The sequence below is a fragment of the Lissotriton vulgaris genome, chromosome 2_1, assembly GCF_964263255.1.
Source record: "Lissotriton vulgaris chromosome 2_1, aLisVul1.2, whole genome shotgun sequence".
NCBI classification, from domain to species: Eukaryota; Metazoa; Chordata; class Amphibia; order Caudata; family Salamandridae; genus Lissotriton; species Lissotriton vulgaris.
Genome location: NC_141687.1, coordinates 1702961212 through 1702976516, shown reverse-complemented (window position 1 = coordinate 1702976516; position 15305 = coordinate 1702961212). Strand labels below are relative to the sequence as shown.

General features: G+C 41.5%; 1 protein-coding gene across 1 annotated transcript in view; it reads left to right on the top strand.

The window, feature by feature from the left end:
* Positions 1-15022, top strand: part of RLF (RLF zinc finger) — a 428411-nt gene extending 413389 nt beyond the window's left edge. The window contains exon 8 of the mRNA XM_086957683.1: positions 9824-15022. Within this exon, the coding sequence (XP_086813809.1) occupies positions 9824-14608 (4785 nt within the window). The 3' untranslated portion in view covers positions 14609-15022. The remainder of the gene's footprint in view (positions 1-9823) is intronic.
* The last annotated feature ends 283 nt before the right edge of the window (positions 15023-15305 follow it).

The window sequence follows — 15305 nt, the reverse complement described above, 5'->3', positions numbered from 1 at the left end:
AAAGAAAAAATAAATAATACCCCTAACACATTTCCTATTACATCTTGTTTAATAGCACAACTCCAAAAACTCCAACTAAACCATGGAGTTTAACTCCTAGCTCAAACAGGCACAAAACTTACACAATTTTGCAGTTTCCAAAAAGGATATGTCCATTCTGCGTCAAAGGGAAAAACACTTTCCTCATCAGCACAGCCATGCTGCTCAAAACCCTCTGCCATTCCACAACCTTTTCGTTCTGATCCATATTTACTGCTTTAGCTTTGTACACCTGAGATTAATCACCTCTACGTCACCTCGCACCGTGACCACCCATTGGAGAAAAAAACTTAAAAGTGAACTGCCCCAAAATCCACTAATATAAACGGACTCAAATTTAATAATATAGTGAAACAAAACTTAAAAATAATAAGTAAAACACATTCATCCATAATGATCTTGAAAATATGTAAAAACATGTTATCTATTCAGTGATTTTAAAGAAGTGCTTTGTAACTGAAAGGTTGCCCCTGAGATCACGTGAATGTCCTCTATTCAGCCCGTAACAACTCATCATTTCTTTAATTTTTAAGGGGTGCAGACTCACAAGTTTGGCAGAAAACTATGTTAAACATTTTTAAGAGTGGAGAATGCACACCCATATTTTTTACACGGTTTCATCACATTTTAATCATACTTTCAACAATTTCTCAGAGGCAAAAGGTTATGGCTTACAGACCTCTGTGTATGCTCTTCCCATGCACGTGGAATCATTGCAATGCAACTGTGACCCACTGGGTCCACAGTCCGAAGTGTACAGCCTGTGAAGAGCGGGCCCATTGGCTCATATAATACAAAAATTGATCCGTGTTTTAATTCCTTTTAAACATTTCTTCACTTTTATCTGCAACGAAGCACGCAGACTGAAGTGACAGTGTGCATGTGTTTGGTGAGGAGTCTATTAGGGTGGCACAATACATGCTGCCGCCATAAGAGGCCTTCTCCGGTCACAAGACCCTTAGTACCAGTGATACTTTTTTTTTTTTACAAGGGACGTTTTTGTAGCCAGATGTGTGCCAAATTTGGAATCAAAAGTACAGTTTTTTAGAAAGAACATTGGCACCGGGAACCTGATTAGGAGGAACGCCAGTACACATTCAGTCAAAGATATATCAGTCAGTCTAAAAGTGGGAGGTAACTAGTCAAAAAAGAAGTATTTTCATACTCTTAGTGCAACAGTGGTCTCAAGCAGAGGGTCACTAGAAAGATTTAGTGTTGGCCAACAGCAGCGCTTGTCGCTCTCTGCTGTGGTGAAATCCACCAACCTCTAACAGGTGCAGCTCTTTCTCAGCCCCATTCCTCAAATCACCATTACCATACATGCTTCCCTGACGGGGTGGGGATGCATTTATAGAACCTCACCATCCGAGGTCAGTGGGTTCCCTGTCATCAGGATCGCTTCATCAACTAGCTTGAACTGTTGGCCCTTCACTTAGCACTGAAAACGTTAGTTGTCACATTGTGGGCAAGATGATCCTTATTCGTACAGATAAATGACTGTACTATCTACAAAAGCAAGGTGGCCCTCACGCTCCACAGCTGTCGATATTGGCTCAGGCCATTTGGCTGTGGGCGCTTTGCCACAGACTCCATCTACTGGCGGAGGACCTTCCGGGAGTGTACAGCAACTTTGCAGACATCATAAGCAAGATGTAGCAATAAGTCTACAAATTGGCACTCCACCTCCAAATCCTCCTCCAGTGAAGGTTCCCCAAATAGACCTCTTCTCCCGGCTGAGAACGCAAAATGCTCAAGCTTCACCTCCAGGTACGCACACCAACAGTCCTTGGGCAATTGTCTTTGGAGGAACTGGTCAGGGATATTTGCCTTTGCTTTTCTGCCTCTACCACTTATTCTTCTCGTAGTCCATCGGCTTAGGCATACATCCCATCCCTTATCCTGGTGGTCCCACATGGGCCTGGCAGCTCTGGTTCCTCACCCGTCTGCGACACTTGGTGGTTTCGCACAGAGGCTCTCCAGCAGGCCGGACCTTCTCACACAGAACCATTAAGAAATTGTGCACCCTGACACCAAAACGCTCAGCCTTGGTATTTGGCTCCTGATGTCTTAGTTCAGCTATCTAAACTACCTCTGGATTTCGTGGACATTCTTAAGGAAGCACCCAGGCCCACTACCCCACCTGTAATGTGGAAAAGCGCAAAGTGCTTATCACATTAACCCTTTGGTTGCAAGAATACAGGACATTGTCTGCTACCTTCTACACTTACAGACCTGCCTACTGTTCAATTCGACTCCATTAACCTGCATTGCCTGCCTTCCTTCAATCGAGGAGGCACATATCCCTCTTCAGGCTCCCTGTTATCAAGACATTTATGAAAGGTCTTAAAAGAGTCATTCCTACAAGGGTCCCGCCGGCCCTTGTATAGAATCTAAACATTGTTCTCATTAGTCTCATTGGGTTTCCCTGTTAGCCCTTCTATTCTTTCCCCCTTCAGTTCCTCTCCTGGCTTTCCTTGTCTCTCTCACCTCTCTCAGATGTTTCAGTGAGCTCCAGGCTTTAGCATTGGGAGATTCTTTCTTTCAAGTCCACAGAGATAGGATTGTCCTTTGCACTCACCCTGAGTTCCTTCCTAAGGTTGTTTCTCCCTGCCACCTTAACCAACCCATAGAGCTACCAGCTTTCTTTTCTTTGCCCGATTCAGTTGCAGAAAGAACGCTCCATACTCTGAAGCAAGCCTTTATGTACTTTGTGAATAGATCAAAACCCTATTGCAAGACTCAGCAACTTTTGTTGCTATCTCAAAGCCGCTGAGCTCTTTTTAAGTCAGGCCTAGCCAGGTGGATTGTTAAATGTATTAAAACATACTATGCAAAAGCCAAGAGGCATTTGCCTATTCCCCATAGAACCCACAATCTAACAGTGGAGCTGATGCCTATGTGCATTACCAGCAATAAGCAGAGTCACTATAGCATGTGATTCGAGAAGACGTCTTTGAAGAAAAACAACTTGCACACATCCAAGGTCAACACTAGATGGCAGGAATATGCACAGTATGTGAGTCTACAGCATTACATTCCACAAACAGATGTTTACAGGGTAAGTAATATTTTGCTATTGTGCTGCATCCTGGTTGAAGGTGTGACGAGTATTGTCTTTTTAGCTTGTTGTTGGCTACGAAGCTGTGTAACTAGGAGGGTATTTTTTTGTCTTTGCTAAGAACAAGAGGTTTGTAATTATGCAAGAGTTGGTAAATTTGACAGTGTCATGGAAGACTTTTTAGCAGGGTGTTCTCTATCCTGAGGCCGCTCTGCAGATGCCCTTCAGAGTTACGTTTATTATGAAGTCTTAAGTTCTCCAATGTTGCTGAAAGCAGTTTAGAACATAGTGTTGGGTACAGGCTGTGGGTCACTAAGTGAGTACAGTGTGGGTTTAAATACTTCTTCCGTTGGCAATTAATTTGATTAGCAGACACAACTGAATCAATAGCAGAGGTACTGAAACTTGGCTTGATCCCCCATATTTTTGTTATGCTAAGCATTTGGTATGATACAAACCCCTTTAGTCAGTGCCTCCCCTGTTCACCTGAAGTGTTTCATATACACCAACACCTCCACAGCCCTGCCCTTTCTTCACCTGTCATAACAAGCACATGTCCACTGGAAATCATGAGTGAGATAACTCCAGCTGCTAGGGCTAATTCCCCCTGTACTCAATGACCACACGTCACCAGTTGGTACTACTCTGTCAGCAGACCTGTACAGCTACCTCCTTATTGTCACTGTAGCAGGCTAGCCTTGTGAAGTAACCACTGAGGTTATATTTTAGCACCCTACAAAAGGTGGCAATTCAAATAACTTTTCATTTTGCCACAAGATAGTAATGATCTATTCTTTCTGTTCATGATTACTTCTAAGGCCAAAATACAATGTGCAGATGGATACATTGAGAGTGTTGCTGATTTTCATCTCCTAATTTTTTAGCTGATTACAACAAATATACTCATAGTTCCTTTTATTCTTTTGTAAATATGGATTCAAAGCATTGCCCAAACATGTTCTAAACAGTTATTTGTAAAAAGTGTTTTCGTAGCATGTGTTGGCTGCAGATACATATGCTATGCACACTTCTGCCATGTAGTTTTGGGATCTGACTCTACAACTAGTTTTTTTCGAAGAAGTATTCAATTGCTGACGTGACGTAGTCTCTCTCCTCTTCGAAAGAATGCAAATGCTCAACGACTCCATTGTTAGATGAATTTCTTTCCACCATCAGGTTTGGTCGGATTGCGCCGGTCTCTGTGCATCTACAGCGCTTTCTCTGCATTTGGAAGCGCAATGGACTCATAGCGGCTTCTACTCAAAGAATCCAACTGCCTAGTCATCTTCAGCCATCAGGTTCAAATTTTCAGCAACCACTCCATTCATGTCGGCTTCAACACAAAAGTCCCTTCTAAGTTCCGCTGAGAATGTTCTGCTCCGGGTGACGAAAGGTAAAAAAGAGAGTTTTCAGGAAGAGCCCCCGATGTGGGATAAAATATGTGTACTCTGACCAGCACGACATCTGAAACCCCTGCTTATTACCGGAGCACAACAAGCCGGACTGCGCTGTTGTGGCCTGCTCGAAAAAAAAATTTAAAACGTATGCTAGAGATGTGACCGACCCCTAGCTCACCCCATAGGCTGAATTGTCTGCAGATGAAGAGTAGCAGCTAGAGATCGAGGAAGAGGACATATCAGTGCCCCATCTTTTGCAGTCCTCACTGTGTCGCTTCCGGTTACTGCAGGCAACATGAAGAGGAAGACTGAGATGAGTTGATGATGTCCGCTCTGGAACATCTGGCGTACAGCACGAGATCGGTGCTAAGGGCATAGATAATGCCACGGGTCATGAGTACTCAAGGTCCCCAAACCCATGCACATAGTAAAAGATTACCCTCACATCCCTCCCTCCATCATATTGGTGCACCACAGCCCTTGGATTCTGACTGACACTGAGAGCGTACCTTGAGGCCGAGGCAGGGCAAGACTGCACTCTACCCCAATCTGGCTCCAGACCACAGGAACGGCAAGCCCTTGCAGCTGCTGCTTCACTCGGTGCCGACATAGCCAACAACACTTGTGCAGCCTATGGCTCAGACAAACCCTCTGAGGCCCCACCCCCTTTTGGGGTTGACACCATCAGAGCCAACCAAACATAAGGCATCTACGCAGCGCACCACTCGGGGCTGAGCCATACATCGACTCCGAAGAAACCTACGCTCTAAAACACAGGAAGAAAAAACTGAAATGGACATGGCGTTTCAAAAAAGTACAACCACTACAGCTATGGAGGGAAATGTTTTTGAATACCTTCAAGAACTAATGGTTACAAAACTTTCTATGTAAGAGGAACATTTGCCTGAGAGATCCCTCAAACGAAAAAGGCTGGCGATTGAACTACATCAGCCTCTTCCAAAGAAGTGTATGAAGCAAAAGGCCACTAGCCCCATGCCAATTGACATTACACCACCTCCCCAAGCTATGTCACTATCATCCACACATTCAGGCGATGCAGGCACATGGAGCCCTAGTCATGGTACTCATGACGCAGACTCACAAGACACCACTCTCCAAAGCCCAGGCCCTTTGGACGCCAACAATGTAGTACTGCCAGATCCAGACTTAGAGGTACCAGTCCCAGCTAAAGCATCACCGCCTGACGATACTCCCTACTACCATAGTGTAATTTAGTGTGCTACTGAATACCATAAAGTACAGATGCATACTGCGGAGGAAGCAACTGACTTCTTAGTATAGACATTCTCCAAGACAGAACGCTCCGTTCAATACTTACCAATGACAGGGTCAGTGCTAAAAATCTTACTGGTGATATTGAAAGACCTAGTCAAATCTAGGGTACTAACACCAAGCATTGAATGGCAATACAAGCCTTCCCCTACTGACCCATTTTACATCAGGGGACACCCAACAGTTGATTCCCTCGCTGTAACAAATGCCAGAAACATGAAAGGAAGCCTCCCAGAGTACTGGAGACATATCTCCTCCTGATAACTAGAGCAAACACATAGATGCAGCAGGAAAACAGGTCGCATTGGGCCATGGAAATCATTGGTGCATAGCCAACTCATTGGGTTTGCTATCGTGCTATAATATGGCCACTTAAGATGACATGGAAGAGTTGCTTCAACATCTCCCAGAGAAATACAAAAAGAGAGGGGAGGAGTTAATTGCTGAAAAAAGGCAGGTCTCAAATGCAACAATACGCTGCGCCCTAGACAGTGCAGACACCGCTGCTTAAAATACTTCTTGCCGGGAAACATCTTTTCGGGCTGGAAATAGACTCTTAGTAAGAAAAATTAAAAAAGGATACAGAGACTGCGAAGTCCATGGGTGCACTGCAGACCACTTCATCAATTCAGCAGTTCTTTCGTGCATATCAGGGCAGAGGGGTCTCCAAGATCTTGGACACCCAGACATAAACAGCAACAAACATATCACCAGCAAGACGGTAATGGTTTCTACAGAAGGGGTAACCAGATAGGCTGCAACAGTTTCACCATCTGTGGCCAGATATAAAATCTGACTGGTGGGTAATATCCATTTTCTGCCACGGGTACTGCCTAGAACTTACCTCCACTACCATTCCCCTAAATATTCCTTGATGCAGACAAACCCCCAGCATCTTCACCTTCTCAAAGAGGAGGTAAAAGCCCTATTGTTAAAAGATGCCAAGGAGCCCATTCCACGCAGCCATCAGCAAGTTTGTATACTCCCTTTACATTTTCTAATCAAAAAATGCCAGGACGCTAAGGCCGATACTGGACCCACTCCCTCTCAATCATTACATTTATATTGAACGTTTTCACGTGTTTCTACAAGATGTAATACCACTGCTACAAGAAGGCAACTTCATGACAGTGCTGGATATGAAGGACGCATACTTTTATATACCGATTCACCAGCACATCGCCGGTACCTCAGGTTTGTGGTAAGTGGACATCATTACAAGTTCTGAGTACTGCCGCTTGGAGTGTTGACAACCCCAAGAATATTTACCAAATGCCTAGCAGTGGTGGCAGCCCCTCTGAGAAGATACAACATTCATGTCTTCCTGTATCTCGACAATTGGTTGCTCAAGAGTTCAACTAAACAGAGATGCCTGGAGGACAGAGAGCCATCAATCTGTTTACACAAATTGAGGTTCACAATGAATGCCAGGAAATCACATTTACAGCCTATTCAGATACAGCGCTACCGGGGATCAATCCTCAATTTGGTCTCAGCCATAGCATAACCCAATACCCAGAGAATTCTCACTCTCTAGAACCAACAGGCTCCTTTTCAGCCGCATCAACGCCTGCCAGTCAGGGCATCATGGCCTCTTGTATAGCAATTGTGCCTCATGCCAGGCTTCACATGGGACCTTTACAAGAGTGTCTAGCATCTCAGTGGTCACAAGTGATGGTCAGTTTAGAGGATCTAGTGGTGGTTTTGCCCAGGGTCCATCAGTTATTGCAATGGTGGGGCACAGAAAATGTACTGAAGGGCAGACCTTTTTGGTCCTGATCCCGCAGGTGGCTATCACCACAGATGCATCACTCATAGAGTGAGGCGCACAAATAGAGGTTATGACGGTTCAGGATTCTCAGATGGGTCATCAGCAAACTTCAGACATAAGTTTGCTGAACATCATAGCGATTCAGCTGGCTCTAAAATACTCCCTCCCCAGTATAACTAGGAAGCCCCGTCTTTCTGAACAGACAACATGACAGTAATGTATTAGTTTCAGAAACAAGAAGAAACACACTCTGTACAGTTGTCTTCATCGGCACAGGGCATTTGGCATTGGGCTATCTGCCATCACATCCACCTTTTGGCAGTTTATCTCCTGGGAGTTGATAATTCGGTGACACACCTCCTGAGCAGGACGCAACAAGTCCATTAGTGGGAACTGCATCCTGCACTCCTCCACCCCTACTTCCAGCGATGGGGGACACCGAATATGGATCTGTTCACCACCGTAGAATGCACAAAAAGCCAAAAATTCACTTCCAAGTGCCACCATCCACAGTTCATGGGTAATGCTTTTTAGATTAATTGGTCAGGGGTATTCGCATTCACTTAACCGCCTCTCTCACTCATTTCCTATCTTGTGAGGGAATTCAGACTTGCATCTCTCAAAATTAGTCTAGTAGCTCACTCGTGGGTGCGCCAACCTTGGTTCACAACGCAATTAGAGTTGTCCCTGGTACCTCACGAGAGACTCCCCAACATACCAAACCTTCTCACTCACAGCATTGGCAGGGTCAGGCATCCAAACCCCAAAGAACTCAACCTTGAAATCTGTCTCTTGAAGTCGTATAATTTAGACACTTGCAATTGCCTCATAGTGTATGGACATTCTAACGGAGGCGAGGCTTCCAACCACAATAGCTTGTTATGCAGCTTAGTGGAAACGCTTTGTACACTACTGTATAGCCCAGCTCATAGATCCTTGTACGCCTGCTGTCATTAAGGATTTCATGGAAAGGTTGAAAAGAATAATTCCACCATGTGCACCACTGTTAACCTCGTGGAATTTAAATATTGTTCTAACAAGGTTGATGTCTACACCTTTTGAACCACTACATTTCTGTCCACTCCAGTTCCTGTCTTGGAAGGTTTCTTTCCTTGTATCTATTACTTCCTTAAGAAGAATTAGCGAAATTCATGCTCTTACTATAAAAGAACTTTATTTTCAGGTTTGCCAAGGTAAAGTATGCCTTTGGACAAATCCCAATTTCTTCAGAAGGTTGTCTCTATTTTCCATTTAAACTAAACAATTGATAAACCTGTTTTCTTCCCTAGGCCAGAAACCTTGGCGCAGAGAGCACTTTATTCACTTGATGCTAAAAGGGCTTGAATGTGCTACATTGAGAGGACTAGACATTGCAGGAACACTCCAAAGCTTTTTGTGACTTTTTCAAATTCAAAAAAGGGTAACACCATTTCTAAAGCAGGTATTACATGGTGGGTCATGAAATGTATTTAAATTTGCTACATCAATGCCAAACAAACTTTGCCGATAGTTCCACACGCACATTCTACTACAAAGAAAGGTGCTTTAATGGCTTTCTTAGGCAACATCCCTTGTGCTGATACTTGTAAAGCAGCTACTTGGTCAATTCCGCAAAGGTTCACTAAACACTATTGCGTGAATATCCAAGCCAGGCAGCAATCTCTTGTGGGGCAAAAAGTCCTACAGACGCTATTTCAGATGCCTAGAGCCACCGAGAGAAGAGTACTGTTTTACAGTCTAAGCATAGCATGTGTATCTGCTGCCAACCCATGATATGAATGGAGCATGTTACTTACGTAGTAAGTATCTATTCGTAGCGTGTTGTGCTGCAGATTCGCTAGCACCCTCTCGCCTCCTCAGCAGGCATATATGCTGGTGTCAGGTTTACAGGTATTACACATTATAGATTCAAAATGTGTATATATGTTTAGTTTAGTTCACATATATTCATTTGTTTATAATACCTTCATTAGATTAGCTCCATCCGTCACTCACCATTATGGCTGAAACAAAATGAACAATCTAACAATGGAGCCGTTGAACATACGCATTCTCTTGAAGAAGAGACTCAGCGTCACGTCAGCAATAAAAGTCTTCGGGAAAAACGAGTTGTAGATCCAAACTGAACACTAGGTGGCAGAAGTGTACATAGCATGTGACTCTGCAGCACTAGACGCTAAGATTAGATGCTTACAAGGTAAGTAACATACTCCATATCTTGACAGCTGTATAAACTGCACTAATAATATTTCATTTGACTTACAGGCTGAAGAAGAAGGTCTTCCGATTTCAATTCTACTTTGTATGAGAGCTCTACAAATTAAATCTGACGAAAATGACATGAAAGCATCTGTATGCAAAACAGTTGCTTGTCTCTTACCACATGACCTTGAGGTCAGGAGAGCTTGTCAGTTGACTGAATTTTTGCTTGACCCCAATGAAGATGCGTATAACATCCTGGAAGCATTGTACCTACAGCCAGATCAAAAATTTGATGAAGAAAATGCAATTGTTCCGAATTCTCTTCGCTGTGAACTCCTGCTGGCTCTAAAAGCTCATTGGCCATTTGATCCTGAATTTTGGGATTGGAAAACTTTAAATCGCCACTGTCTTAAACTTTTAGGAAAAGAAGTTTCAGAGTCTGAGTCTGAAGAACAAGAAGCCTGTAGTCAAAGTGTAGCTAATGACAGTAACATCATGGAACCATCTTTAAGTGACATGGAAAAGGTTAAAGACGAACACCACTTTGAACAAGAAAGTGTATCAAGTGATGCAAATGAAACTAAAACGAAGGGTCCAGTAGGGATAAAAAAGCCAGTTGGCTCTTCTGAGAGGTATCAGCGATGGCTTCAGTATAAATTTCATTGTCTAATCTGTGACAGGGATGTGATAGAAGCTAGAATTCTTCATCATTCTAAAATGCACCTTATAGACGGTATTTTCACATGTCCAGTGTGTGTCAAAAAGTTCAAGAAAAAGGAAGTTTTTGTTCCCCATGTAATGGAGCATGTCAAAATGCCATCTAGGCACAGGCCTAGAAAAAAATCTGTTAGAAAAGAAAGAATCCCAAGGTCTACAAGGGAAACATTCGCCCTAATGTCTTCTACATCACTTAGTGAAAATAACCACCCGTATGCACAGCCTATTGATCCCTCTCAATACATCACATTTAAACAATTAGAAGATTACAATCTTCAGGACAGAGACTTGTATCCATGCCCTGGTACTGGCTGCTCCAGAATTTTTAAACAGTTTAAATACTTAGGTGTACATTTGAAAGCTGAACACCAAAACAATGACGAAAATGCAAAACATTACTTGGATATTAAAAACAGGAGGGAAAAGTGTGGATTTTGCAGGCGACATTTTATCACTGATTTTCATCTTCATGATCATGAAAAAGTGCATGTCGGTCCACTGCCTTATATGTGTGTGTCCCTCGATTGCTTCGATAAATTTGGTTCAGTTAATGAGCTACTTAATCATAAACAAACGCATGCTGAACTGCAATATAAATGTGAACTAAGGGGTTGCAACATTATTTTTAGTGATTTAGGGCAGCTTTATCACCACGAAGCTCAGCATTTTAGGGATGCATCCAATGCATGTAATTTTCCTGGTTGTAAAAAGTTTTATTTTTCTAAAATAGAGTTTGAGAACCACCTTGCAACCCACGAAATTGCAAGCACAAAAGCAGTCAATCAAGTAGCACACCAACTTGAAGAGCTTGTTACAAAGCCATCAGAAAACAGGCAACACACATTTCAGCTTCATAATAAGTCAGATTCCATTCAAACCTCTGGTTTAGACGCTAGGATAGTCCTTGCCCCACAGTCATCACATTCTGAAATGGTTTCAGAAGTCAAAATGGAATCTGACTTAAATAAAAATGTTCATAGTGAAAGCAGCCAGAGTACCACTAGTGAGAAACCACTAGCACTTTTAGAGAACCCCAGTACTGTTTCTTTGAGAGCAAATCATATACCCCATTCACAGAGTGAAAGGCATAACAGTCGCACAGTTTCAAATGTTCGTCCGAACAAATTTTTTGTTTCACCCCGTTTAAGAGAACAATTTAACATTTTTTCTGTAACCTTTGATGGCAAAAAATTTACATGTGGATTTGATGGCTGTGGAGTATCACGCAAAAATACACGGGGCATGCACAAACATCTTCGAATTGATCATCCAACCCATTTCAAACCCAAGAAGAGAACAGGTATGAATGCGCGAAATCTTCTTCAGCTGTTTAGTGCTAACCAGAAGACTAAACGGCCAAGAAAGCTTAGTGTTCGGCAAGAACAATCTGAAAAAAGAGACACTTTCAAAAGAAGGCGGCTAGTTTGCAATACCAATTCCAGAAGAAAACATGTTCTCAAAGGAGGACTGTGCCGGCCTACAGCACATGAAACTGCAATTTCTGTTCTTCCCAGGGTACTGAGTACTGAAGATGTTATGTTAGAACTTTTATTGGGTTTGAAACATTTAAGCCTAAAAAACACTAGTCCAGACATACTTTCTTCCACTTCATTGCAGAAACCAATCTCTGAGTCCTTTCAATCATTTCCTTCTGTCTGTTCTACATCTCCAAATTTCTCAGTTGACAGTACATTTTTCGAACGTAATATTTCTGAACAGGACACTTTTACTAGGCAATGTATAGCTCAGCTTGCTGCTAAACCTTTCTATTGTGAACTTCAAGGTTGCAAGTACTCATTCGTGACTAAAGATGCACTTTTAGTACATTATATTAAAAAGCATCATTATTCAAAAGAAAGTGTACTACAGTTCAGCGTTTTTAAAGATAGATTTGCACCTTTTAAGTGTCATATTTGTCAAAGAGCATTTACAAGAAGAACACACCTAAGCATTCATTACAGAAAGAAGCATCAGCTCGCTAAGATGAAATTATCGCAAAGGTTAATATCTGCAAGAAAACGTAAAGAAAACAAAAGTTTCCCGGCACCCTTTGAAACTATTGTGAACAGAAATTCCAGTAGCTGCTCTGCATCTGCTTTCCGATCAACAGTTGATGACCTTGATGATGACGATGTTGATATCTTCGAGCAAAAGATGAAACATGAAATGCGTCGTTTTCATAAAGGAGATTACTCTTCTGAAACTGATAATGACTCGCAGTCTGAAGAAATGGATTCTAATAGTGGTGAAAAACCTACGTTTTTACTTCAAGACAGGCACAGAGATGATTTGGAATTGATAGAAGGAAGAGGAAGCAAAAGAACTGCCAAAGGAGATTTGTGTTACATTTTGAATAAGTACCACAAACCGTTCCATTGTGTTCATAAAGGTTGCAGCTCTTCCTTTACCAATCAATCTGGCTTAATTCGCCATTACAGACTTACACATCATTATAACAAAGAGCAGTTGTGCTTGGAAAAAGACAGAGCAAAATCAAAGAATAACTATACTAAGTACAAAAAAATATTTGTGTGTAAATTCAAAGACTGTAACAAGCAGTTCCTGGGCTCAAAAGCTCTTGGAAAGCATTGCCGTGACATTCATAATGTATACAATGGAGATGATCAGAGACTTTTGCCAGTAAATCAGTCTGCAAGGTTTTCATGTGACCAGCCAAAATGCCTTGCTATATTTTACACGTTTGACAAGTTGAAACATCATCAGTTGGAAGATCACAGTACAGAAATTATGCAAAACAAAGACATTGAAATTCGATGTGAATTAAATGGCTGTGATAGACTTTTCACTCACCACAATACTTACTCAAAGCATGTATTTTACAGTCACAGGGAATGTTACGATGATATTTTTGGGAGACCTGATGAATTAGAAGGCAATATATTGGAAGGAGAGGAAAGCGGTGCTGATAAGAAACCTGACCCTATAAGACAAAAACGTCATTTGCACACAAATAGAAAAAAAATCAAGAAAATTGACAAGCGCTTTGGTAAAAGAAGGGAAAAAGCTGAAAGCAAAGGTGCAACTAAGTTTAGAACAAGAGAGGAAGCAGTAAATATGTGCTTGGAGGAAGTCAAGCACACACAATTCCCTTGTATGGTACATGGATGTTTATCTGTTGTTAAACTGGAAAGCAGCATTGTAAGACATTATAAACGTTCACACTTTTTTAGCAATGGTTATATTGAAAACCACTATCAAAACCTGGTGCTTTGTGTTAAATATGGTGCAGAGGAAAAAGGTGAATCTCACTTAGAGGTGCATGCAAAAGAATACAACATGCAAAGAAGTAATAAAAGTAAAAAGTGTTTGCTTGAAAATGATTTTCATTATCGGGATAAAGAAAATGAAAATTACAGTAATGCAGTGGGCAGTGACCTGTTCGACACAGAATCATTTTTCTACAAAGGCATGTTGAAATATAAGAACGGTTCAAATACTGCGTGTGTTGGAGACCATACGTCAGAGCCCTCATTCTATAAAGTTGAGCAAAGCTATCCTGGAACTAAAGAAAAAGAAAATAAATCTCGGTTCTCCAGTTTCCAGGTGCCTTTAAAAAGAAAGAAGGGGTGTGATGAACGGGAACGAGGTTCAGCATATGTGGTTGGTACAAAAGACAATTGCCAGAAGCAGTCCTTGGCCAGAACTTTTGATTTAAAGTCATTTAAGCCAATGGGTTTTGAATCTTCGTTTTTAAAGTTTATCCAAGAACGAGAGCATAAGGATGAATATTTTGAAGAACAAACTGAGTGGGAGCCTGAAAAATACTGTGCCCCTAGCTTTTTACAGAACACAGGTGACATGCAAAATAACTTTGTTGACAAAAAAAGTAAAGAAGTCCGCATACCTAAACGTTTAAGTGAATCTCTGTTACATAGACAAGTTGCTGCATGCCACCCTTTAACATCATCCACAGAGACATCAACTGTACCTTCTTTACACAACCTGAGGTCCATACTGGATAAGGCACTGACTGACTGTGGAGACCTTGCCTTAAAACAGCTTCATTATCTGAGACCAGTTGTAGTTCTTGAAAGATCCAAATTTTCCACACACCTTGTAAATTTGTTTCCAGCTAAAAAGACTACCGGATTGTGTGTAGGAAGTTCTTAAAGAGTAAATTGTGTTCAAAACAAGAATGCCTCCAGTATTACTGCAAGGGAAATGGAATTCCAGCTAAAAGAATGACACAAGTACAAACATTGTCTAGAATAGAATATATTGTTTAATTTGATGAATGTATTATATTTATGTACACAGTATTGGCAAACTTGGTCAATCTTTCCAGTTGGTCTGAAGAAATAGAATGGTCTGCTGTTTTTGGTGCTAACACATCAGAATACTGGGGCTTCCTTTTTTCAAACTAAATGTGCATGATTGTATATTAAGAAATAAGTACTATGGTACTTAAGGTCGGATAAAGCGTTCTTACTTGAATGTGCACCTCAGGGTGCGTTGTGTAATATATTGTACACTACAGCATCTTATATTTTTTTGTTATGAGTTTCAATAAATTCCAATTTTTCACCCATTTTTTTTAATTGATAAGGAAAACCTCTACATAAGATTTGGAAGCTTCTTCCAATTCTAGTAGACTCTAAGTGGGTTTCATTAATACATTTGGGGTACGTGTCAAGCTGGCAACGGGTTACAAATAGATAATCAGAATTTGATTTATTCTCTGTATGTCTAGAACATTTCTTCCCAGTTTGCTGAAAATCTTTTATTAGCTTGTTAGTAGATGTGTTTGAGTTGAAAATAATGAAGGCTAAGGATTCATATTCTTCCCTGTTCTGCGTGTTTTACAGCC